The 27239-nt window shown below is 40.8% G+C and overlaps 1 protein-coding gene across 2 annotated transcripts in view; it reads right to left on the reverse strand.

Annotated features, from left to right (window-relative positions):
- Nucleotides 1-20283: 20283 nt before the first annotated feature.
- Nucleotides 20284-27239, reverse strand: part of SLAIN1 (SLAIN motif family member 1) — a 54993-nt gene continuing 48037 nt past the window's right edge. For both annotated transcript variants that reach the window (XM_054828455.1, XM_054828444.1), the window contains 2 exons: nt 25885-26191; nt 20284-21330 (listed from right to left, as the gene is read on the reverse strand). In XM_054828455.1, the coding sequence (XP_054684430.1) occupies nt 21255-21330; nt 25885-26191 (383 nt within the window). In that variant the 3' untranslated portion in view covers nt 20284-21254. The remainder of the gene's footprint in view (nt 21331-25884; nt 26192-27239) is intronic.

A 27239-nucleotide genomic window follows, 5' to 3' on the forward strand; every position in this document is an offset into this window, starting at 1 on the left:
AACACAGGGATGTTTTAGTTCCTGCTGAGCAGTGCTTACACAGAGCCAAGGCCTTTTCTGCTTCTCACACCACCCCACCAGCGAGTGGGCTGGGGGTGCACAAGGAGTTGGGAGGGGACACAGCCGGGACAGCTGACCCCAACTGACCAAAGGGATATCCCATACCATATGACGTCATGCTCAGCTTATAAAGCTGGGGGAAGAAGGAGGAAGAGGGGGACGTTCAGATTGATGCCATTTGTCTTCCCAAGTAGCCATTACACATGATGGAGCCCTGCTTTCCTGGGGATGGCTGAACACCTGCCTGCCCATGGGAAGTGGTGAATGAATTCCTTGTCTTGCTTTGCTTGTGCGCGCGTGACTTTTGCTTTACCTGTTAAACTGTCTTTATCTCAACCCATGAGTTTTCTCCCTTTTACTTTTCTGATTCTCTCTCCCTATCCTACCATGAGGGGAGTGAGCGAGCAGCTGTGTGGGGCTTAGTTGCCGGCTGGAGTTAAACGACGACACTACCCTTTATGCTTTAAATCCAAATTTAGCCAACTGTCTTTGTGAGCTTTTGAGTTTGCTTTGTATAATTTAGCCACTGTTTGATATAAAATACTTTAAACTAATATAAACAAATATTCCTCAAGAAACCTTAGAAGACATGGAAGCAACGACAATAAGCACTAAGTTATCTCCACCAATGAATTTCCTATCTTCCTGTGTCTGTCTTGTAAACTCTAGGCTACCCACATCCAACAGTGCTTTGCAATGTATATAGAAGACATTGCAAATGTAGAAAATATTGCTTGTGTTAAGCCAAAAATAGTTTGTTATTGTACTGTAGACCTGTAGGTCCTCTGATTCCTTCAAGTTTCTATTAGAAGCACAGGACCGAGATCCATTAGTGAATCCACCTAGCTCAAATCCTATGCCCAGAAAATGTTCAAGCATTTTGAACAGTGCCCAAGGAGAGCAGGCAGCAGGCCATCCAAAAGACGCCCCAGATTCCCAAGGGCACTCTTGTAAACTACTCTCTTCTTCACCTGTGACCAAACTTGAAAGGACTGCAGCTAAGCAGAGCTGTGAGCACTGTGCTTCAGCCAAGTGTTAGGTCATCCCTTACAGGATCCCTGTTCAGCAAACCAAGTGGCTGCGTTTTGCTCTAGCTGAATTTCCCAGGTGGTCTTTTAAGTGCATCACTGAGAGAACTTTCCAGTGCCGCAGCCCAACAGAACAAAAAAAGGCATTGCGGTGGCTAGATCATTGCTCCAAACTGAAACAAATTGGCAATCCCCTCAAAAACAGAGTACTTGCTTTGATTTTTGTGGACATCAAATTAGACCTGAGACACAAAAGTAAAAAACATTTCCGCAACAACTCACTATTATTTTATAGTCTTTCAAGGGCAAATGAATCCAAATAAAACCCTTACTAAGCCAATGTGAATAGTAAATAACCATTTAATGTACAGAACTTTTTCTGACTGACTGGGTTGTCTTCCTCAACCAACAAGCAACACACCCATCCATTCCTGAATTAAGGATCGCACCTGAATATAGATTTCCTCAACATGAAATTCAGTAATCAGTACAGAGAAATGCTTGTCAGGAAGGGATGTAACAAGAAGCAGCATGAACACAGGGACATGAAATGTTATATGAGTTTTAGAATAGTTTGCAACAGGTTTTGTATTAAATTATTCATGCGGGAGGCTGCAGAAAGGGAGACAGTGGAAGTAAGATAGTGGAAGCAAGATAGTGGAAGCAGCCCAACTGCATGGGGTAGCAATGGAGCCAGAGTATGGGAAAGAGGAGCATAGACCTGACACAGGCACCTGCAGTCCTCCTTGCTGCACTGTGCTACAGCTTCTCTCCAGCTTTGGAAGAGCTAGAGAGCTCTCGTGGTGCTCAGATGCCCCATACCTAAGTCACCTGCACAAGACACGAGGAAAGAAAAGCGGGATTAAGAGGAAAAGAGGAATGTATTAGGCATTTTCTAAGTAAATATCTTTCTCAAAGAAAGGGAAGAAAGTGCACTGAATGCACTAGTGGAGTGTTTTGCAGTAAAGCAAAAATGTAAGGATGCGAGAGAACTTGTACCTCAACAATCTTAGAGTCAGTGAAAAATTGTTTGTGATAGCCAGTAAATGTGAAAGATACAGCTGGAATTAAAAAATGAGTTCCCTTTAATGTAGTAAAGAAAACACCCTCCAAAACATTGAGTTGACAGGAAGGCAGACAAACTTTATTAAAGATTAAAAAAATAATAAAGCACGTCACTTGTCCTGTAGTTTTGATAGGAATACGCCTTAAACTGGAAATAAGGAACCACACACCACAGTGTTTCTGCTTTTGGGTGTCCCTTGGTGGCATTCTTTATAGAGAAGCCTGTTACATGTTACATGCCCTAAAAGTTGTGTATACTTTGGCTATTACTGCTCAGGACTAAATGTGCTTCATTCTAGCCAGTTGGGTACCATTCGGGTATATATTCCTTTGGGAACAATGTAGTTCATTCTGCTCAGATGTTTGACTAGCTACTCCCTGTCCTAAAGGAAATGTGATTTGTTTCACTGAGTATGAAATATCTGCAGATATACATTGAGGCAAATTTCATCATTTGCAGAACCACTGAGGCTGCGGGAATACCACAACCCTATAGCTTTTGTTTTCCATACACTAAGAGTTTACTTATTCAAAGAGGAAGGAGATATGTATTTTAAGTGTTAGGTGGTAAAGTATCCTATTATCTCAGAATCAAAACTTTCAAACTTGTGAGTGTTTACTCTCCCTCCCATCCTCTGGGCAAAAAAAATGCAGTGTAGTTTACCAGTGCTCTGGGGACTGTGTGTCATGCACAAAGCTTTAAAAGTTCCTGTTTATTCTGAGTGGATATTTGAGATACTGGGACACGGATCATAAAACTAGGCTTTTTTTCTTTTATACTTTGCCAACAACAGACTGCTCACTCTTCTGTGGTAGCATACTTACACGTATACATATATATATCTATATCTATCTTAGTTTCTGGATCATTTGAAAGACCACAGAAATGTAAGTTATAGGGAAGGTAATGAAATTTGAGAGTCATGTATAGCCTGTCTGACTGTAAATGATGACAGCCATCTACTTAAAGAGTAAGACTATAAAGATCTCTTATGAGCAAATCAATTGTAATTGAAGCATCCACAGACAACTGCCTGTATTTAAAAAAAGACCCAATTATCCTGTGCAGCACTAGTAGTCCTAGGAAAAAAAACAAAACCAACAAAACCAAACCAAAACCACAAAGCTTTGCAATATTACTGAGTCATATGTTAGTGTGACAACTCCTGTTTATCTTAACTTTCTGCAGCTTTAAACGTGAAATCTAAGAGGGAGGAAGCAGGAAGACAATTTAGCGGTCAAGAATAGCTGGTGTGAAAGGAAGGGAGGGAGCTTTCCCCTTGAGCTGTGAAAAGATAACTTGCAAAGTCTCATTCTTTTTTCCAAAATGCACTTAAAATCTGAGATGCTGATTTACTGAATAGTCAGGTTCTGGTTCTTAAAATGAATAATATATGTCTTTTTTTTTCTTTCAAAAAACCAATAATCTACTTTTGGTCCAAAAGTTTTTTCTTAGAAACAGGTTCCATAAAATGAACAAGAAGATTGTAGGTGACCTGTGCATGCATTCAGAGTATATAAATCTTTTTTTGTGGTATATTTTCTATAACAATTTTGAAAGCTAGTTTCTATAGCTCACAATAACATAAAAAGGTAAGTTCAAACATCTTGACATTCAAGTAAAAAAAAAAAGAAAAAAAGTTTTGCTTCCAGTTCTGGGGTTTACAATGGTTTTAGAACTTATCTTTTTATATATTTATATTTCCTTCAGGGAAGGGCGAAGATATTCCAGTATTTTAGATAGCAGTGCAAATGTCCCCATTTGGGGTTTTTTTTGCGTTTAAGAGTAACTAGGAGCAAAACAGACCCAGCTGTGCTGGGTTGTTGTGTTGGGTTTGCGTGGCAAGGTTTTGGTAGCGGGGGGGGCTACAGGGGTGGCTTCTGTGAGAAGTTGCTAGAAGCTTCCCCTGTGTCTGATAGAGCCAATGCCAGCCAGCTCTAAGACGGGCCCGCCGCTGGCCAAGGCCAAGCCAATCAGCGCCTCTGTGATAACATATTTAAGAAGAAGAAAAACACTTAGAGAGAGAGAGCTTTTGCAGCCGGAGAGAGGAGTGAGAAGATGTAAGAAACTCTGCAGACACCAAGGTCAGTGCAGATGGAGGGGCAGGAGGAGCTCCAGGTGCCGGAGCAGAGATCCCCCTGCAGCCCGTGGTGAAGACCATGGTGAAGCAGGCTGTCCCCCTGCAGCCCATGGAGGAAGGATGAGGGGGTGTAGAGATTCCACCTGCAGCCCATGGAGGACCCCACGCCGGAGCAGGTGGAGACACCTGAAGGAGGCTGCGGCCCGTGGGAAGCCCACGCTGGAGCAAGTTCCAGGCCGGACCGGTGGACCCGTGAAGAGGGGAGCCCACGCCAGGGCAGGTTTGCTGGCAGGACTTGTGGCCCCGTGGGGGACCCCACGCTGGAGCAGTTTGCTCCTGAAGGTCTGCACCCCGTGAGAGGGACTCCATGCTGGAGCAGGGGAACGATGAGAGGAGTCCTCCCCCTGAGGATGAAGAAGCAGCAGAAACACCGTGTGATGAACTGACCATAACCCCCACTCCCCGTCCCCCTGTGCCGCTGAGGGGGGGAAGGTTGAAGCCGGGAGTGAAGTTGAGCCCGGGAAGATGGGAGGGGTGGGGGGAAGTGTTTTAAGAGTTGATTTTATTTTCTCATTCCTCTACTCTGTTTTGCCTAGTAATAAATGAGATGAATTCCCTCTCTAAGTTTGGTCTGTTTTGCTCGTGACAACAATTAGTGAGTGATCTCTCCCTGTCCTTATCTCGACCTACAAGCATTTCGTTATGCCTTTTCTCCCCTGTCTAGTGAATGAGGGGAGTGATAGAGCGGCTCTGGTGGGCACCTGGCCCCCACCCAGGCTCAACCCACCACAGTTGTACATGCACAATGATGCATTTTCTCCCCATCATGTAGCTACTAACACATACTGCACAAAGGGGAGCTAGTGTGAGACAAAAACATGGAGGTGCTACAGCCCTTCTCATCTTTGCATGATTATGAGGACCTAGCTTATATAAATCTGCAATCTTGCCACTAAGTGGAATGAAGATTTAGAGCCACATGCATTCACATACACAGAAGCCACAGGAGCTGCCCGTGGCGTCCTTTTTTCCATCACAGTAATGAAGTTACACGCTCTTGTAGCACTTTCACTGAAAAATTAATTTTCATACCTCAAAATGAAGCCAGCATGTGATAAAGCAAACTGATATGTGCAAAAGAAAATTTGGGACTGCTAGGAAAATGGTCTACAATTATTTTCAGTGCTGAAAAAAGCCATACACTAGTAGAGCGTGCATGCCAGAGGCAGCTGAACATTTCTTGAACATTGGGTTTTTGATTTACATAGAGGCTCACAGGTAGACACCACATGATTGTTTGATGGCGACCTCTGATGTGAATGCAACTTTTCCAGAAGGCAGAGCATTTGGCACAAGCCCGAAAGTCATGAGACTTGCATGAGACTTGGACATTACCATCTGTACCTCTGACCTTTTTTGTAAAATGGCAAGAACCGCCACTGTTCTCCCTTGAATGGCTGCTGAAAAGCTGAGCTAATCTGTGAACACAGCACACTGAGGCTCTCTCACAGCATGGGTATTTGGTTCTCTAGGACAGAAAAACATAGAAAATGAGATATCTCAGTGCAGAGTCCCAATTCTATCTTAGAAAAATGAAATTTTATTTTAGGATGACTAAGACACTCAAAATGAGATCCTTAGAACAGCAGCTTCATTGAAGTCTGCCGAAATAATTGGATGTATCTCAGTAAAAGATATGGTCCTCGGTTTTTAAGAAGTAGCATTTTTAAAACATTTGAGAATTGGAAATCAGCACATGAAATCTTTGGTTTGGCCCAGATTCAGAACACCAATCCAGAGAACGCAATTAAGTGCTTCTCAATTAAATATACATTGTACTTAATGTTAAGCACCTATTTTCATGCTTTCCTGAGTAGGAGCGATACCAGTGTTGTTTAAGAGCTTTCTCAGTCAGGTTCCAACTGCAGTTATTATTAAAAGAACCAGATAGGTAGGGCCTTTTCTGAGGGTTCAAAACAGAACTTCATGTCCCCTGTCCTATTCAACGTTCATTTCACAGAGTACAAGCTCTCTAAACTATTTTTGCAACTGTATTTTCACAGCGTTCATTTCCCTGGCATCTGGAGCGATTAAAGAGCCTTGCTCATCTGCAGCAAAAGCAATGATGTTTCTGCCAATATCTAAGAATGAAAGCTGAAACAGCATTCAAAATACATCCTGAATAAACGTTCAAAAACATATCCTTAGGGTATTTTCCCATTTTACTGGCAAATCTAGTTTGCGTGCGTCTGATAAAATGGTTTGAACTACGGAAGTTTAATACTGGAAAGAATGTTTGATGATGCTAGGACATGCCATATGATAAACTCAGAGCAACTCATGATGCTCCTAGTTTACCATTTCTTGCCACTGAGAAAATCTAGTCAAATGTACCAAGGTGGACACCCATTTTCTGCACCTTTCTAGTGACTGGCATTTGCCGTTGTGGTGGGTTGACCCTGGCTGGGAGCCAGGTGCCCACCAGAGCTGCTCTATCACTCCCCTCCTTCACTAGACAGGGGAGAAAAAGTACAACGAAAAGCTTGTGGGTCAAGATAAGGACAGGGAGATTTCCAAACTTTTGCTTCCTACCTTTCTTGGAAAGCCTGAGCGTTTTTATTAACTTGTCTTTATTACTAATATGAGATACAAAACACCTTGAACTATTTTTCCTGAACGATCAAGATAGTGGTCAATGACTTTTATGTTGCCAAAGTGAGAAGCAAGGTATATATTTTTGGCAGTGGGAAGGTCTATTAGGAAAACTGTATCAGGGAAGCATTTTTATACCTTTCTCTCTCCTAAGCACTTCAGATCATGATTAGATGACTTCTCAGAGATTCAGCTAAACACAGAGGTCAATGGTGAGTGAAGTGGGTAAACTTGTAGAAAACAGGAAAGATTTGAATCAGCATGGAGTCATTAAAGCAAAGCAAACCAAATCAAATCAACAAAACTAGAGTAGTACTCATGCTTTGAATAAGCTTAAACCCATATGGAAAGCTATCAGGTGAACAGGAGGACTCTCTTGTCAAACATGCCCTTCCGCAACCATCTCTGTAATTGTCATTCAGCGATGATGTGTGGTGTGTAAAGCCCTGCCCAGGTGGAAAGAGACTGAGCTGGTTATGAATGATACTCCAGACACTGGAGGCTCTAGGATAATGGGCAATGTAGATACAGTTTCCATTTATTTAATTCTAATAGGAATTCCCTAAAAACTGAGGAATGATACTGCACAGCATACCATTTTAAGCTGCAACATTCATTCCATGTTCTTCTACTTGTGAAACTTCTAGTTTTCAGAAACAGAAAGTTTCCTATGTCCTAATAGTGGCTGCTGCTGGTGGTGTCAGAACCATGGAGGACAAACAGAAAACCTTTTCAGTTCCATTATTCTTTTGGCTGTTGAAACTTTTAACCTGTATTCGGCTGAGACACAGCTCTGTTCAAAATGGACAACTGGGATCATGCCAGGCAACAAACTGGTGATCAGCAACAGCTCGGTTACATTAGGCCTGGTTTGGATACAGAGGGGACTCTGCATTATTTCAGGTAGTAAAATGTTCCCTGATTTCTTCCAGAACAAAGAAACAGCAGACGTATTTTTTCTGGAAACTCTTCAAAACCAACGCACACTGAAAGCCTCTGAAAACTGAGAACAACCTTTTTAAAGTAGTACTTCATAAAAGTATTTGCAAAATATTTGTGGATGAATGTATTTGCCCTTGGCTATTGCATTCCAGTTTTCATGTGCAGAGCAATAGAAAGGAACATGTTCATCTGGCATATGGCTTTAAGCATAGCAACAAAACACTGAGGCAATTAATACTAGGGTTTAAACCTACTAAACCTGCTAATTTTCCCTTCCGTGATCTTCCCTCTTCTGGTCACATTTTGAAAGAATAATCTCAACTCTTATAAGCTATGTCCAGGAAAAAAAAAAAAACAAAAACCAACCAAAAAACCCCACCAACAACAAAAAAACCCAGATGGAAACCACAGGTTCTGTCTGCTGATGTTAGTTACTAACATCTGCATAAAGGTTTACTATGCTAAGTACCTCCAACAGCTGCAGCCGCTTCCAGGAAAGTAGCAATCAAAAAGGCTATTACAACAGATGCTTTTCAGATCCCCCTGCAGAACATGATCCTTTCTGTGATAATATACACAGCCTGCATCTACATCTTGTACACATCTTGTACCGACATTTGTCACAACTGCTTTACAGTAGCATATTCTGTGATTTTTCCAAGCTTATTTTTTTAGAAATGGGGCCAATAAAAGGAACTGTAGGTATTCAAACTACATGGCAATTCCTGTATTTAAGAACTGTTTAATCTAAAGTACGGAAACAGTCCCAGGAGAAAAACAAACAAATAAACAAACCAAAACCAACACAGTGTTTCCTTTCCCTTAACCACTAATATTCAAAGTTATGCAGCAACTTGTGTTCTGTCTCTGGCCCAGAGTTTCCAATATCTACTGTCCAGTTTAATAGGAGAGGTTGAGAGAACCTCATGGCAGTGGCACTCCTTTGGGACATGAGCTGTGACATCCCAGACACCGGGTCTACCACTTCTTCAGGAAGCATTACAACCATCAATAGCTATATAGAGGGTTGCCAGCTTGGAGGCTATCTTTTAAGGCTGATAGTCTTGCCCAGTTCTTACAGGGCACATCTGCTAAATAAGAGCCAGGAGTTTAGGTTAAGTAGCAAACACACAAGTCATCCACAACATTTAAATGTTAGTTCACACCGTAGCTCCTTTCTGGGCTGCTTCAGGTAAGTTTCTCCAAGATAAATTTTGTTCCAGAGGAAACTACCCCTCAGCTGTGTAGCTATGAGCCAGTTTGCACCATTTGGCTTTGAGGTCAGGGACTGGCTCATGGCCCTTTTTTAATTAGCAGTAGATACATAGCTTCAAAGAACATATGTGGGTGTTAAACCTCGTTAGAGGATTTGTGGTTGTGAATCCCAAGTGAGCAGAGTCATCCCTGTTGCAGCCTTAATTCAAGCACCTACAGTCTAGAAAAGGGAAGGATTTAATTAGCATTTTTTATTAGCTAGCCCTAATGGGAACATCCATCTGAAGTGTTACTCCTTTAGCAATTAGGATGCTTTCTTGTTTTACTCAGGAGTTTGGACTACCGCATAGAAGAATGAGGATAACAAAGGTAGGCAATTCATTTTGTACCATGTAGGCACTGACCTGCACTACATCAGATCTGCCCCTACACTCCTTCATGGAGAGTTTTTCTTTTATGGATTTTCACCAGGCTTAGACTTAATCTCTGCTCACGCAGTATCTGCTGATGCAAATTTAGACAAAGAACAGAAGCTTCCTGGTTGGAACTGCGTGGAAGCTCTGATTAAGAGCCCAGGCAGGACAGAAGCTCACATGCTTGGAAAAAAGCATATCACAAGATTTTAAAACATCAAATAACAGCATCATATTCCTTTTCCTTTGTTGTTTTCCAAGTCATGGTAGATGCCATCACTTCTGCTCTTTCTTCCCCTTTTAAGGGGTCTATAGCAGCTCAGGGGTGACCACAGCTGTGTGGTCACTGACTCTCACAGTCCTTGTTCTCAGAACTAATCCTTCAAGGCAAGCTTCTGTGGTAAATCAAAAAGAAAAAAGAGGATGCCAAAGAAAGTTGCCAGAGACATTTCCCTTTCAAGTACATACAATCTAAAACCTGTCTGAACTGCTCTATAAAAGTACACACAGTTTGTTTTGTTTAGCATTACGTTGGGTTTTTTCCTTGCTTTGCAGACTCTTAAGCTCTTCAAGGCAAGAACTTGATCCTGATTTGATCCATTTTTACCTCCTTATCAATGCCGTGTGCACAGCAGCTGAACAGCAGGCCTGATTCTGCAGTAACAACATCGAACATCAGAAAACAGAACAGTAATTTTGTTTACAATCATTGGAAGACCACACACAAAAATACCGAAGTGCGTTTGGTCTGTGATGGAAAGTGAAGTGCATACATTACCAATATATACCATCAGAACATTTAGTGTCCTAGCCCAGATGCACTATTACACTTGTGAATAACCTTAATGCCATGTAATATAATAATAAATATGGAGCAACCACAATTCTCTCAGTTCTCTACCATCCTCTTTCCTCCCCTCAATCTTGACAGCTGGATTAGCAGCTGGTACATATGAGTGTACACTAAAGGACACTAATTTTTTCTCATTTTAGACAAAAAAAAAAAGAAAATCTGCTACCTGAATTCTGCTCATACCTATACCATCTTGACTCTGGAATACCTGGAAAAGTCCACTGTCCTTTGGGTAAGAAACAGTATGTGTAATATAAGGGTGAGATATATAGTACCGTTTATGGTGCTTTTAAGGTCTCTGGAGATTTTTAAAATAGCTCTCTGTTTACAGCTCAAAGGAAACAGCATAGGGCCAATAAACTGGCTCACAGTTTTCTCTTTTCTATTAGATTTTAAAATAACAAAATGAGAAAGCTAAACCAGCCCAAAATACAGCTTGTGAGGTAAAAAAAAAAAAAAAATCAAGTACTTCCCCATCTATACTGGTTCTCACTGTTCAGGGATTAGCTCTAATGATAGGGAAAATTTTTACATTTCTCCCTCTACAAAACTACTTTGGCAGCTATGAAGTTGCTACAGAACATCAAAAAGCCATTTCTTCTCAGAAACATGCACTTAACCCAACAACATAAAAACATAAAGGGCCTGGAAGGGGGAGAGAACAGAGAGAGACGTTGCTTTAAACACCCTTTCTTGTGCTGGGATTTGAAGCTGGTGAGGAAAGTGTTGGTGCACATGAGAGATCAGTACCTGCTATGGAAGCCTCCTTGTCTTCAAACGAGCACTATTCCCATCAATTAGCTTTATTTCTGATTCTCTTTCTCCCCTCTTCTTCCACTTGTGTTTGTCCTATTTTGTTCCATGACATGAAGATACGAAACCTTCATCAGCCTACAGAGTAAGGAACAAAACTTAACAAGCTGTACATATAGTTATTTTCTTAGGGACACCCTAAACTTGCTACAGAGCCTTTGCTCATTAACTAAATGCATCGATAACACAAAGCAAGCCATCTCCACAGTATATATCCGTACAGGAATTCATTTTCAAATTTGAATTAGAAAGTTCTATTATTCCACTGCTTTTCTTCATTGCTAAAGAGTTAGCTGTGTTCAATAGCATCAGAAATAATTATTTGCCTCACCATAGTTCCCTTAAAACCTAAACAATAACTATGTTATGCTAGGCTCTGTGAGTACGTGGTGAGTTCGTTAAAGCAAGGACTGTTTAAGCAGACACTCAATTAGGAAAGAACATAAAAACGATCAGCCCTACAGAAAATGTTTGGGGAAGACAACCCAGGCTTTCTGATTTCCAGTTTACCATCTTGACTATTTGCTGCTGTCTCAGAATCGGTTCAGCAATTCTCTGGCAGCTGGAAGAGCTTTATTCATACGACAAGGTGCACAAACAGAGCTCAAGCAATGTCCTCATGTAGACTGCCAGCTGCCTTGGACAAAGCTTTTTGGTTTTATCGCATAAAGTCCAACTTGCTTCCAGCCCACAGACACTACCGCGACACAAACGTTTAATCCTGTTACGTAAATGCGTGCATGTCAGGAGGGTTTTCTGGTAGTACTGATGTTTTTATAAAATGCCTTCATTTTCACTGTTTTGGGATTTTGTCAGCAGGTTAACGCATGCCATGAGATAGATAGTTTTTCCCATATCTTTTTTCCTCCCAGAGGAAAGGGGAAAAAAAAAAAAAAGCTATTTCACAACAAACTTATCTGCTTTGTGGAACTAAGGAAAAATTTCAAAACGGAGGGCAAAAAGGCAGTTTACTGCTTCACAAAGGATTAAAGGAATATACAGGAGATGTACTTTATAAGTTCTCTTCAAGGAGATGGCCTGCTTTTATGTAAACTGCCTTTCATCTTATCATATATTGTTCACAGTGAGGATATAAAGTAGACAGGATATTGAGTGAGGCTACAAAACGATGCAGAAGGAAACAACACTCTTCAGCAGCTTATGTTCTGAAACACCGCTGAAACACTCCAAGATTTCCACATCTCCATTTATTTTTTGGAAGTATACTTCTGCTTATGTAAATCTGACAAGCACCTATGATTTATATTTCGAAACAAGACATGAATTTCTTAAGCAAACTGTTGGTTTAGTCTATATGAAGGTGGTGAGCCTACTTTTGGGAATACTGCTAAGATTTACCCCGATGGAGCCCTCCGTTACGTAAATGCCCCTTCGGTGTATTTTTTGCTGTGCTGTGTTATATAGTTAACTGGGACTTTTATGAATACCTGAGACTTTTTAATGAATGTTGGCATTTACACTCAATTCTGTATAAAGCAATTGGGTGCCAGGGAAAACTATCATTCTGATTGTCTGGAATAGCTTGTCAAATAAATAGCGTTTTTCTTCCTGTTTCCTTTGGAAAACATATCATTGACAGTGCAAAACAATTTTAAACATTATTTTTAACAGAATGTTCTGTGCACTGAGTTTGGATTTCCGCAAAAATACAGAAATATCCAAAATTCACTGTCCAGACAGTGAATTTTATTCCAAGCCATTTTTACTCAATGCCATTGTATAAACTGCTTTCTGAAATAGACTTTAACATATTGCCCTGTGAAAATACAATAATGAAACTTCATTTTAAATGGGCTAAGAGAATATCAGGAAGATAAAATTTCCCCAGTGTCTATTTTCAGAGGTGCTAAAGGTCTTACCATTTGAGCTGGATGCAATGGGAACAGCAAGTACTCAGTGCTTCAGAAAAACACGCCCATGTCGTAAGACTCTGCATAATGACATTTGGCTCTTCGTCAAAGAGCATCATCACTCAATAGTTTGCTTACAAACTGTAAGGCCGGATAAGCCACAGATTTGTTATCAGCTACCAGGCTGATAGTACCAAACTAGGTAAGGCGGATGCACCATCTCCCTGCTGCCCAACCGCAGATGTCCATCTGCAGGAGGCTGTATCCGCAGCAGTAAGGTATCTTGAGAAGCAAGATAAGCTCCACTAACACTCGGCATAGCTTCTGGATCAGACTTCACTGACATCAACCCGATGAGAGCATACCTAAAAGGACTCGAGCCCATCTGTGCCCACCCAAGTGGCTGCTTCTGTAAATTAAGTGGGATGGGGCCCATTTTACAGCATCAATCCTATTTCACATTGATTGAAAAGCTCAGGTGCTGAAAGTGTTCCTTTTTTGGAGGCAGACATAGGTTTTTTAATGTGAATTCCGATCCAGTGAAGAGCAAGCCATTGATACAGCAACACCGTTTTGTCTGATGCTTTTTTCCCTTCTCTCATATGTAGAAAAATCCTTCCTGGTGTATATGTATATATAATCAGAGTTGCATAATTCAGTGCAGTCAGTGAGTGCCCAGAAAAACATGAATTAAATCAAAACACATTTTAATGATTTTGTCTAAAAAATTAACTTTTACTAAATGGATTTTTCTTCTGAGTTCTTGAACTTTTACTTCAATTATTTACATTTTAAAGGAACCGAATGGGATATTAGCAGCACCGTGTAAAGAAAATGGGTTATACCCTGATGCTGGCATTGGAATACCTCAGTTTTAGAACCAGTATAAGTCTCCTAAACAGGTCAGTAGTCACTAAACATTTTTCTAAAAAATGAATTCAACACATTTTTATTGGCTTGTTCATAATCGGAAAGTAAAAAGCACTTATTAAGGGTATCCAAAAATGAAGCTATTATAACCTCCTGTAGGGAAGGCTAAAAAGCAAAATGGTAGAAACATACTGGTATCTTTTCTGTTTTCTATTATTGCAAAAAAATGGTTCCAAACAGTCAGGTTTAGGTGTATTGTAGTTGACATCCACATCATGTTTTCTGCTGCTTCTACTGTTGAAAAGTTCAGTCTTGGATACAGATAATATACCTTGTTTAGTAACATCTGGGTGCAGACCGCAAAGTATGAAGGTTGGCTGGATTGCTAGAGCTCAGTTTGGGAATTTGGCTGCAGGCTCATTCTTTCTATAGGTCTTCACCACAAGGACAAAGGAATAATATTTTATTTTTCTAGGGGAACAACAGAAATCTCAGGGGCAAGGAGTAAGTGAAGCAAACAGAAGCAAAGAAGAAATATTTTCATTCTTTTAACTTAAAAAATAATCACAAGAGAAAAATATAATACTAAATGCATGAGCACAGGGAAAGAGCTCTACGTAGCAGAAAGATCATGTCTGAAAAGGCAAAACATTACCTTTTGGCTATGCTTGCAGAACAAAAACAACGTATTTGACTATCATCATCTAGCTGGAGTCTGCCTCAGTAATTAGCCTCTTTTAAGTACTCCACCTTAGCAAAGGAACGGTCTGCTCTCTGGTACCTCCACGGAGGGTAGCGGACAGTGATGGCTGCGCGTCTGGTTACCACGTGTGCAGCAGGCGCTGCGCTCCTGGGAAGCAATGGGGCTGCTGCAGAGCGGTGAATCTGCACAGCAGCTCCACACCGCGCGGCCAAATCTACTCTGTGCGTGTGAGCCATGAGGGTTTTTTCTGCCCAGCCACAAGAATAACTTAGGCGGCTCTATCAGTTTCAGATGTCCAACCTCTCTACGTTAAGAGGGCTGAATTAAATAGTGCATCACCAAATAGCTAACGAGAGAGAGATGGCAGTGACAGAGCTGCCTTCATTTTGTGTGTTTGTCACATTTGTCTTGAAGTAAGAGTCACTTTATGTTCTGTGAATGTTATTTATTGTCTGTCTACCTGTAGTTTTATACAATTTTGATAGCTGCATTTGGGAATTGTGCACGTCTTTTGACTCTGTTAGATACCGCGCTTCTCTCCATCTCCAAAAAGTCAAGATGGATTGTCAAGAGAAGAGATTAATTTTTTAAGTACTTCTCTACAGAAAGTTTGAAGTTCAACCACCATTCATTGTCCAAACTTCTTAACATGATTCAGAGAGCCCAATCTATATGTCTATCCATTTTTCACATGAACCAGTGGAAAACAAGATGACCACTTGCTTGTGTACATATGTACCTATGCCTGCTATCATTTCATACTCTGCTCAAGGTAATGCACCAATTAAAAAACGTGTTTAGCATGTCCTTAAAAAAACAAAAGGTGACAATGCACCGTTCACCTCTCCAGATCTAGGTTAGCATGTTCTTTGTCACTGTATCTATCAATCTCAGAAAAAAAAAAAAATTATATTCTCAATTATCTCATCTATTTGTAGTCCTAAACATCACTGTACCAGTCCAGCTTCTTTTAATGAGGAGTAAAACGTGCTAAAGTCAGGGTCACACTCAAAAAGGCAAAATTAGGCACTATAATGCTCACAGTATAAGATGAGATAGCCACAAGCATGTGCCTCTACCTGAATGGCGAAGGACAGACTTTCCCCAGTAAAAAGGAGTTAATTCTGGCACAGAAACCATGCAGTAGTTTTCAGCTAAAAAAAAAAGTGGCAGCTGTCCTGCCACTTACTATGCCCAGATTATTAAAACCTCCTATGTAGCGCGGAATACATGCGAAGAAATTGGCACATATTTACCCATGCTCTTAAACAGATTGAGGAGCCGCATGAGCTAGTCATGACCAAAATGCGCTGGGATTTGCAAAAATCTATCATAATGACATTTCAAACATGTACAGAGCTACTGTTCAGCAAACAGCAGTTGATACAGGTTTCATACTAAGACTTCTAAACTTCTGACCTTCCTCCTCTCTCCATTCCCCTTACTGGATGCTTAAAATATGCTACCACAACAAGTGCTGCACCGCGACATGAACTGCTCGGTGTTGCCATGCCTTCAGCAGTGCAGTCAAAAATATGCCATAAGAATTATGCCAAAATTAGCATTTAGGCACCCAAGGGCTCCCGGTACCTGTTTGTTTGTTTGTTTGTTTATGGGCAAGGGCTTTTTAATGCCAAAACCGCCTAAATGCTTGACTTATACAAAAGAGGAATGAGGTTTCAAGAACGAACCTATCTAATCTCACCCTTCCTTCCTTCCATGAGATGCTTTGTAAAAAGCGTTGTTGAAGTGCACATGTAGAAAGAATAATCTCTTGGGCCTCTGTAGGTCAAAGCCAACCCCTTGAATTGCACTTGGAACTTAATGGGCAGCCTGGTCGGACCAGAGAGTGATCAGGTGTGACCCTGCTGAGGGATCACCAACTCTGGCATTAATTATCACTTTCTCAGACCTATTAGCATATCTTCGTGCCTTAAACTTCCCTTCCATTGTCATTAATTCAGGTTAAGTATAACTGCTTACCTTGCCAGGTAACAGCTGGAAGTCCCAATGATGAAGACAGAAGATACACCAAGGACCTGCTCCTCGGGCAGGTGAGCAAGCAGAATAGTTGGGTGGGATCTGCAGGTGGACGGTCAGGAACCGCACCAGTCACAAAAGCATACACAACCACTGGCAGAGGTCACAAGAAAGCTGGGAATCTGGGGAGAGTAAGAGTTGGAAATGCAGACGAAAGAAAAAAGATGGCTGAGCAGATGGGCTGCAGGAGGTATTGCAAATGAAGCGTGACTCCCATCAGCTAGGAACAAGAAAATTAAACCAAACCCAACAGGACATACCCTTTTCATCACAACAATGACAGGGAAAGTCATCTGGTCTTAGTCATTTCCTTTTTTATCCAGAATTTCTGAATGGATAAGTCATGCCTGAGGATTAACCACCACAAATCTGTTTTTTAAGAGAGAGTGTATTATTCCCCAATTCTTTTTAATCATGAAGGCTTACTCATCTTTCACAGTGGATGTTTCAATAGTCTTTTCCATATGAAGATGCTAATTTTTAGTATTTTTATTAGCATACAGGCAGTGTAATGTTGGGCTTGAGATCCTACTGGTCTTCCTGCTGTACAAACAAAAAGGGAAAAGACAGGAGTCCATGTCTCCAACAAATTGTGATTTAGGTATACCAAAACTCACCAATCACAGCAAGAAAAAATGACAGGCTCAAGAGTGGTCAGAAGACACTGGCCATTTAACTGTAGTCCTGCTTTTAGTGGTACTGCACCAAAGAAAAAACCTGTAAGGAAGGATTTGAGGATTAATAAAAATTGAGTCCTTTATGCTTATGGGGGATTGCCCCCACAGTAGGGACAATACGGAAGGGAGCTAGGAGGTGCTCTTCTTGCAACGGGCACAATGCAGGCTGGCGTCACGGACTTAGATAGGGGAATTCACTTCAACACTGAATAAGGGTCCTGGTTTTGGCTGAGATAAAGTTAATTTTCTTTCTAGTAGCTGGTATAGTGCTGTGTTTTGGATTCAGTATGAGAATCACATTGATAACACACTGGTGGTTTTGGTTGTTGCTAGGTAGCTGTTGTGCCTACACAAAGTCAAGGACTTTTCAGCTTCTCACTGTGCCCTGCCAGGTGCACAAGAAGCTGGGAGAGCACAGCCAGGACAGCTGACCCAGACTGGCCAAAGGGACATTCCCTACCGTAGAGCGTCATGCTCTGGATATATATAACTGGGTAAGCTAGCCAGGAGGCAGATTTTCTACTCTAAAACAGACTGGGTATCAGATTGGGTTGGGGTTTTTTTTCTTCCTTTTGCATGTGGTGAGCAATTGCATTTATGCATCACTTGTATTATTGTTATTACTATTATTATTCTCTTCCTTTGTTACCCTATTAAACTGTCTCTCTCTGATAAAGATCTCACATGCTGAAGACACCAAAAAGCCAAAGATGACTTCAGGTGAGGAGATCATGGATGAATGCACTATCTGTAAGGATGAAAAAGAAAACAAATATCTTCACTTTATTATGCACAGTATGCAGGATTTTGACTTAACCAGAATATTAGGTTGTAGAAAAGTCAGACAGTGCCAAACTTATGAGGCTGAATGACTGGAAATGTGGAGGTTTTGTTCCCAGTGGCGAAAACAGGAGGGGGAAAAAACCTTGGAGAAAAAGGTTGAGAGTCATGACTCAGCCCTCAGCTCCACTGCTGAGCCTGACTAGAGTTTGGACAGAAGGAGGGAGGTCATTTTTGGGATGCAACAAGGACGCAGGAGTGGGATTTGCAATCATGGACCAAAAGATAACCACCAAAGCAGGGGCAGAAAGCTCTCAAATGCACTCTTATACTTAGAAATGAAACTCTGGTTGTGAAAAATAAGTTTGAGTATTTTTAAAGATAACTGCATGGCCTTGCTGTTTCCCATTGCCCTGGAGGAGATTCTGCCTTTCACAAAATCGAGCATGACAGAAGTGGTTTTCTGTTACATATTCCACGTTTTGCTCCCAGTGAGACTATGGCGAACTTTGGGCACTGTGCAGTAGTATCTGGTTTATCGATGCTCTCTCAGGGGAGACAGCCAGCTCCCCCAGCTCCAGGCAAACCGCAGCAGTACCACAGCCCACGGTGGAAATGAGGGATTCTGTTGATTCTTTGAGTGTAGAAAAGAGATTGAGCTGCTCACACCTTGGGTTTCTTCCTCAAGTTTGATGGCATCCAGCGTGACAGATACTTGACAGAAACACTTATAACTGCAAAGCTATAAGGTTACCAAAGCCTGACATGATGAAAGAATACATTGCAAGGGAACAGGACAATTAAAAAGAGAAAAACAACTGCATCTTCTCAAGAGCTCATTATATCCAAAATGTTTGACTCTCCAGTTCATGACACATTTCGTAGTGTGAAATTTAAAAATGCAAATCACAAACAGTTGGACACCTTCCTTTAACTTGTCGTCGTCGTACACAAACACGGGGAAGAAACACATGCACCGGGTTCAAACCAAGACCCTGGAAAATAGAAGAGCTTTAGCTACCAAAAAGAAAACATTTTCGAAGTATATACTGCCCTCTCGTGTACAACTCAGTATTACCTCCAACAGTTACAACCTATTTCAAAAATTCAGAGTAACGTGGGGCTGTGGTGCCTCAGGTAATGGCGAAAGAGGGAGAAAATCCCGGCACTAGGGAAGAAAGCGCAAGAGACAGCCCAGGCCAGGGCTGGTCCTGCTGGCAATGAGCAGACGCTAATCATTGCCACTGCTCTCCAGCCACCTTTTATGAAGAAGAGCACGCTGGCTCCCTAGCACCAAAAGCCAGGAGAGCTTATTAATTTGGGAGGTTCTGCAGCCCTCCTCGTCACAGGGAAATAGCAAAGCACCCGCCGGGCTGGCTCTGCACCCCTGCCACGATCAGTCTCTAAGCGAAATAAACCGTGCAAGACAATAGAGATTGTCCACGAATGACTGATTGCTTTAACCAGCTATAGTTTCTTCCACTTAAAGTTTCTTACGAACAAGATGAGTTCGACGCAGTTCTGCTGAAATACTTACCTGCGCAGAGATAGTATTCCTTGCTGGAATACTTCTTGACACCCTCTTCAACAGTTCTGTTTTGGGTTTTTTTGTTTGTTTGGGGTTTTTTTTGGAAAAAAATAATTTTAACTGGATTAAAAGAACTGAATTGTGAAAAATGAATTGGGTTTCTCTCTTTAACAATATTAAGCTGTGCAGAGATACTACTGCATTACTATACAATCACTTCTCAGTGTAATGAAAGTTTTACTCACCACTAAATGCTTCTCCTTTGTTTTTTATTTTAGCTTGCCCTATTAAGAAAAGCAAGTCCTTGAGCAAATTCAGAGCCACGGTGAAAGACTCACTTGGTACACAATCTGTTTCCCATTGCAAGTCACATTTGCACTTGCCAAATCCAAACATTAAATTGAAAAAAAAATATATTTAAGATCATAAGATTGATTTAAAAATAATACTTGTCTGTCTTCTATGCATACTATGGCTTCGTAACACAAATGTAAAAAATATTTTAAATTTTTCAGATAAACTTAGTTATTATTTGCAAAAATATAGCATCATTTAAATGCTAAGTAATAAAACCTTGAGGAGTTAAGCAGGTATCAGTTGCTAAATTCTGACAATGTTTACATTGCACACTCAAGAACAGCATTATTGCTGAAATAGATTCTTTATTTCTGAAACATTCCAAAACAGCAGTATACACAGTTGTAATCAAATATTAAGTCATGTGCCATTATAAGAAAGCATTGATTAGTGCAATTGGATTTTGTAAAAGATCTATCAAAAAGATTTATTCGCATTAAAACTCATTTTCCATAAGCAACTGTTAATAAAACATTACAATTTTATTCTTTGTAATAAAGTACTGAAAACCAACTGTAGTTTTAGAGATCACTGTATCTTTGTAAGTGCAATGTGACTTATGCTGCCTTTTTAAATACAAACCACTATGACAATAAATTAACAATTGAACAAATGGTGAAAGACCAACAAACCATGCTGACCCAGCTGGATGGCAATTTCCAGTGAATGCTACTTTTTTGTGCTTCTGCAACATAAATATACTGCTTTGTATTGCCAATGGTATGATTTTGTAAGATATGTTCCTAGCGCTAAAAAAAGTACATTACCCCAAAAATATTATTTATGGCACAGAAAAGTTAAATTATCTCTCTGTTGTTCAAGGTTCAGGCAAGTTTAAATGAACTGAAGTATACAAAATAAAATGTACTGGAAACACTAGAAAAAAATTCAAGCACATACATAAGCCCCCCCCAAAATTCAAAGTAAAATGCATGATGCCTTTACACTGAATAAGTTACTTCATAAATTCAGTACAGCAGAGCTGCCTGAAAAGCATTATCTCCTAGTTCTTTCCAAGGAAATATTCTGGTACTTCGCACATAATATTTTCTTCAGTTCCAAATGCCAGCACTGCCATTGTTAGTCTGATAACAACGCAGCTGTTCAGGTAACTGATTAAGTGCAGTATTTAGTACTTGATAAGATGTTCATTTTTTAAAAATGACATTGCATTATGGATGGTTACATATTAAAATCCCAGGGGAAATAATACTGTATGACCCTCCTTTCCCAAATCATTGTTACCCAGCCAGCTGGGTAATGAAATCCGCATTATTTATTTTCCACTGTTGATGGGCATCCCTCATCAATAGCAGCCGTCTCTCCAGTTCCCATCCCGCATCGTGCTGAGTGACGAAAGTGGCTTTGGAGGTTGAAGAAAACTGTGTTAAATGAATGACCAAAAAAGACAAAGGAAGTCATATTTCATGTGAAAAATCAAGGTAACAAACATCATTTACTTCTGCAGTGACACTGGCTTTATGGCTTGCTTGGGGACATCACTCGTGTATTTCTGGCTCCATGCTAATGCAAATCTAAAGACCTACAGTGAAATTAAGGCCATCTCCAGTGAGACCCTGTTAATGGTCTTAACAGGTTAAAATGTTTGTAAAAAGGAATTTGGTGAGTAGTTGTCATGATGCATGAGACCTCTCTAAATGCGGAGATACGTTTGTCAGGGCTAAAGGAGGTAAAACTCTATTTTTGTCACTACAGACAGCAGACATGCTCCAATACAGATGGACAGCAGAGATCTAATGGGATACATTCTCAAAAAGTTGTTGTGCTCAGCATACATGTCAAAAATCAGCACTTCAGAAAAACACTCTGCACTAACACCAAAGAATTTTGGTACCTTATCGGTTGAAGAACTCTGCTAAGTCCTGCTCCAGACCCTCTTACTGCATCTCTCACTAATGAATGAAGACTTATCAAAAAATGCTTGTTAACCATCCTCCAAACCCTCCAGGTACTATCAAGGTAACTGTTTCAAATAAGATTAAAAAAAAGGAAAACCAACCATCTGATTTCATCTGACTGTCAACTCATGACAAGGCAGGGTATCTCTGATTTGCTGCAACCATATTTTACTTACACCACAATTTGCTGAAAATAAAATGTCCCAATTCTGTGTAACTGTTTCTTATAAAAACAGGTCTTAAGCCTTGGTCTTCTACTTGTCTGTTTTTCCCTTAGCTGTAACTGCTGAGAGTTCCTGATGCCTTCTCTCCCTTCCAAATACCCTTGCCTGGAAAAAGGCAGAGGTATGTTGTAAGGCAGGCAGAGTCAGTAAGTTAAAAGCAGTCACCAGAGCAGCTTCTCGCCTCTCTGCTACAATTGGGTTTTTAGTGGCAAAAAAAATTGCACCTAAGTAAAAAAGGTGGTTAAACTTAGGTTCAGCCAAGCTGCTTTTATGCAGCTCCACTTTGTTGCAGCATCAATTATCTTTGATATAAATTCAGTTACTTGAGGCATAAAACACGACCTGTCTGCCTTTTTTGCAATTGCTGCTTTCATTTCTTTTTTTCTCCTGAAATTAAAGAAGGAAAGTATGTTTAAGAATGTTCAAGAAATAACAGAGAACACAAAAGCAAGGAAAAAATAACTACATTGAAAATAACTGTAAGAACACTGCTCCATATCCAGAGATGAATCCTACTACAGGGTGGTGAACAGGAAAATGTGCCAGTGTTGAAAATCATTTCAAACAAGCCCAAGTTGTCAGTACGATACCACATGGCTTGAGATAAGAGAGTTTTGGAGGGTCTGTAGTCCCTTTCTACTTTTCCCATCACCAGCTGGATTGCAGTGACTGGCTCCAGTGCAAGGCAGCAGGAACAAGCAAGCCTCCCACCTTGGCTCCGGAGCTGCGCTTACGGTGCTGCCGTGCCTGTGCCTGGTACCTGGGGCGATCCAGACCCTGACCTGCTGATTGACTTCCTGGCTTTAGCCAGGACCTGCCTCATCACTGTGGGGACTTGTCTGGAGACTGGGACTGTTGGCTGACCCTGGTCACCATCGATGCTGCTCTTGGTTGGGTACTGTGGGGCAGTGTGGCTGTCCCACTTGGTTCCTGGCTCACCTTGAGCTACGGGAAGCTGCCCCTGCTGCCCCTCACACCGTGCTCCCAGGTGAGGATAGAAAGTGGAGGACTAGGAGATGGGAGGTGAGAAGGTAGGTCTGCAAGAAGCCCAGAGTGTGGAGTTGGAAAGGGCTGGGGGCTGTGTGGATCCATTCAACAGGAACAACAGAAAAACAAAGTGCTGCCTCACTCGTAAGGCTAAGTAGAGATGGACTGCACTGTTAAAATTTCTTTGCACTGCTTTTGGATGCATGAATCCCTGATGGCAGGGAGAAAAGCAGTTAATACTTAGCCAAGTTGGTTATCTTCGCTATTATAATTTTAATTTTATTATCAAATGCGCTCCCTCATGTGCTTGATCTTATGCAGTAAATATTCAAGTTCCCTAATGCAGGGCCTATGTAAAGTATCTAACAACCTATTTTGAGTATCGAAAATACCAATAACTTGGCTACTTAACAGTCTGGCCACAGGCTTGAAGACACAGCTTTGCTCTAAATTTGCACTTCTGTCTAATTGATTAAAAAGAAAACAAAAAACACGAAAGACCTTTTCTACTTTTATTCAAGTTATGACTAAAACCACTTTAATTTTCAGTATACTATTAGAAGCTAGACTCTTCAACTGATAATCAGAACTACCATTCCTTAGAAGTGACCACAGCAACAAAAATCAACAGTGAAAAAATGTGCTGCTGATGGCTGAATTCTTTCCAAGAAAATTCCGTATGAATTGAAACCACCCTTATTCTCCACATGAATAAATAAAATGAGGGTCTTAAAGCAGTGTAAGCTGAGCTCCAATCTGCCTGTGCTTTTAGAGTCCTATAAACTTGTCATTCTCACAGTGCAAAAAAGGTCTGTCTTCAAGGATCATTGGTCTGGCTCTACGGCAACATACGATGCTGCTGAGGTACATCTGAAGGTGAGAAGACGGAAGCCCAGACCTTCTGGACTATAAATAGCTTTGTTACCGATTTGAATCGGTTTCTAATAAAAACAGTGTTGAGAGTATAGTGTGTCACCCTCCCACTGAAACCTCTTAATTTTGTTTTTGTTTAATATTGTCTGATGTATGCAAAGTTACAAAATAGCAAGGGACTGGTCTTCATGGCCCAGAAAGTCTCTGTCTTCCTCACATGTTGCTATGAAAGATTTAAGAGCTCTGTAGAAAAACATGAAGTTGAGGAAAGGAAAAAGAAAAAAAAAGAAATAAACCCCTCTACTCTAAAGAACTCTAACAGAGAGTTCCAGCAGAGAGCAAAGGAGGTTATAATAGAAATCTCATGGTACGGTCTTCATCAAAGAAGAAACCTGACAGCTCTTTATCAAAGTTTCACCGCAGCTGGTCAAAATCTGTTGTCAGTCACATCAGTGTAATCCCCAAGTAACTCAACCAAAGACAGAATGTCAGCAATTGAACTTATTCTGGATCTAGCCCGTATCTTGTGAAAAGCATAAAAATGGTGAGAGTTGAACAGTGACAGTTCATCCAACAGACAACCAGGTGGTCACGCAGCGGGCCCTCACAAGAGGAGGGATGCGTGCGATGAGAAGAAATAGTTGGAAGAGTTGACACAAGTTGATAGAAGTTTCTCTTTGAGAAACTTCATCACCTATTAATCAAAGAACATACAGCTAAGAGTTTAACTCCCAGCTGTGATAAGGTGATTAAAATACAGTCTCTTTCTTCAAGGTTATTTTATTGCTTGCCCTAAAAAAAAAAAAATCATTGGGAGACAAAATTCTCTTGGAAAAACGCAAAAATGCATCTGCTTAACAGTATGGCTTATTGCAAGTGCGTGATACTTCAGGATTCCCTGTTTGCCTATTGTCTCCCAGCTGGAATTGAAAAGACGCTGGTTCAACCCAAGACTGTACTATCCAGGATATTTCCTTCCTCACAATGCCATAATGTCACAAGTTGCATTTTTATACTCTACTGCCTTTTACAACAGCAGGGATGCAACCCTTTATATTTGGGTACTCTCAAATTTGCTCATCCCATGAGCTTGAAACAGCAGTCGGCACAAGTCTGGAAGAAGGCAAGTCACATGTCAATGACAGGAGATTTCCATTTGTTTTGATTTCTTATTGACAGCAATCCATTTGTATTTTAAGTGATTACATTCTATCAATTACCATAGTTTATTAGGTACTACCAGCAGGCATTGTCCATCACTATTTCTGAAGAGAAATCTTTACCCATTCAGTGACTTTACTGTGTCCAGTTCTGGGGTCCTCAGTTCAAGAAAGACAGGGAACTACTGGAGAGAGTCCAACAGAGGACTATGAGGATGATAGGGGACTGGAGCATCTCTTGTATGAGGAAAGGCTGAGAGAGCTGGGGCTGTTTAGCCTGGAGAAGACTGAGAGGGGATCTCATCAAGGCTTATAAACACCTAAAGGGTGGATGTCTAGAGGAAGGGGCCAGACTCTTTTCAGTGGTGCCCAGTGACAAGACAAGGGGCAATGGGCACAAACTGGAACACAGGAAGTTCCACCTGAATATGAAAAAAAGATTCTTTGCTCTGAGGGTGACCGAGCACTGGAACAGGCTGCCCAGAGAGGTTGTGGAGTCTCCTTCTCTGGAGATACTCAAAACCCACCTGGATGCGATGCTGTGCAACCTGCTCTAGGTGATCCTGCTCTAGCAGGGGGGTTGGACTAGATGATCCCCAGAGGTCCCTTCCAACCCCTACCATTCTGTGATTCTGTGACTCAGCACTGGAAGCTAGAAACACTTCTCTTTTTTATAGCCCAGTTTCATATTTAAGAAGGGAAAAAAAAAACAACAAACCCACAATGTAAGTCAAAGCCACCCACGTAGGGAAGGAGGCGTGTTTAACTCTTACCTTCGAACTGGCTGTGCAATTTTACTTCTGGGTATGCCACTCCCATTGACGGCCAGCGATGGTCTTGGAAGAGCACTGCGCCCTACAATCCCTTGACTGGCAGTCTTGTTTGGCATTGGGATCCCAGTGTTAGAATATAACTGCAAGTTGTTGGACACTGGAATACTGCTGCTGCTACTACTACTACTGCTACCACCACCTTGTACGGTTGGGCTTACGTAGGCAGTAGCTTTGAGAGGCTGTCTGACAGACACTGGAAAATGTCCCACACTGTGAACTCTGTGTTGAAGCTGTCCTGGTGATGGAACTGCAAAGAGCGGCAGAAAAGGAAGTAACAAGGTCAGTATGCAACAGATGAGGCCAGGCAGTAATGTTCATTTCTAGATAGATCTGAATAGGCATAAACACATCATTATGCAATTCACTTGCTAATTATAAACTGCTGGAAAACTCCTTGGATCCAATCCTGCATCCAGTAACACTGCACTGAACTAAACTACGTTGTTCCATCCTCACCCTGAACAAAAATCCCACCCCGTACTCATCCTGCTTTCTCCCCTCAAAGAGGTTTCATTAGCCATTGCAAGCAAACTAATCCCACCTATGCAATTAGAGCTTTAAACAGGAGAAATTGCTGAAACTATAAATTAATTACTGTTAGATCATTTAGATTTTTGTAAGGTTGCTTGCAATAACCACTTCTTGTTTAAGGAACATTGTATTAAAGCATTATAAAACATCACGGAAGTCTAAGCTTTATGTATGAAAACAATAAACTGGCTATAAATAGGTCTTGAATATAACAGCATATTCCAAGGCTGATGTTATGTAAACTTTTATTTAAAACCAATGCTACGGGTTTCAGAAGCTTTATATATTGATTTTCTACACAATCCTGCCCTCTGGTGTACATCAGACACACACCTGCTTCAAAGTCCACATATCAAAAGCAAACTGTCAAAAGCCTGAAGCACATAAATTAACATACTGCACACAGGCCAATTCTTATTTTGAACACATTTGAAAAAGGACATCTTAAATCCATTTAAAGACACAGGAGAAAATACAGACGTGTGATTCAATTAAATAATACTGGCAATATATTGCTATGAAACTCTTATCATAACAGTTATTTAATAAAAATATTTATTATTAGTTGATAAAAATATAAATAAAAACTAAGTATTAAAGTATACTTAAGTATAAAGTTTAAATTATTTTATTAAAATTAAAATTTAAGCAATTTAATAATTTTGAAGACATTTGTAAACTTTGCTCAAATTTGAAAGAAAACACCATAGCAAAACGTTTTGCCAACGTCTCCCTCCAAAACCTCACAGGACATGTGAGGCATA

Source organism: Grus americana, chromosome 1 (genome assembly GCF_028858705.1).
Source record: "Grus americana isolate bGruAme1 chromosome 1, bGruAme1.mat, whole genome shotgun sequence".
NCBI lineage: Eukaryota > Metazoa > Chordata > Aves > Gruiformes > Gruidae > Grus > Grus americana.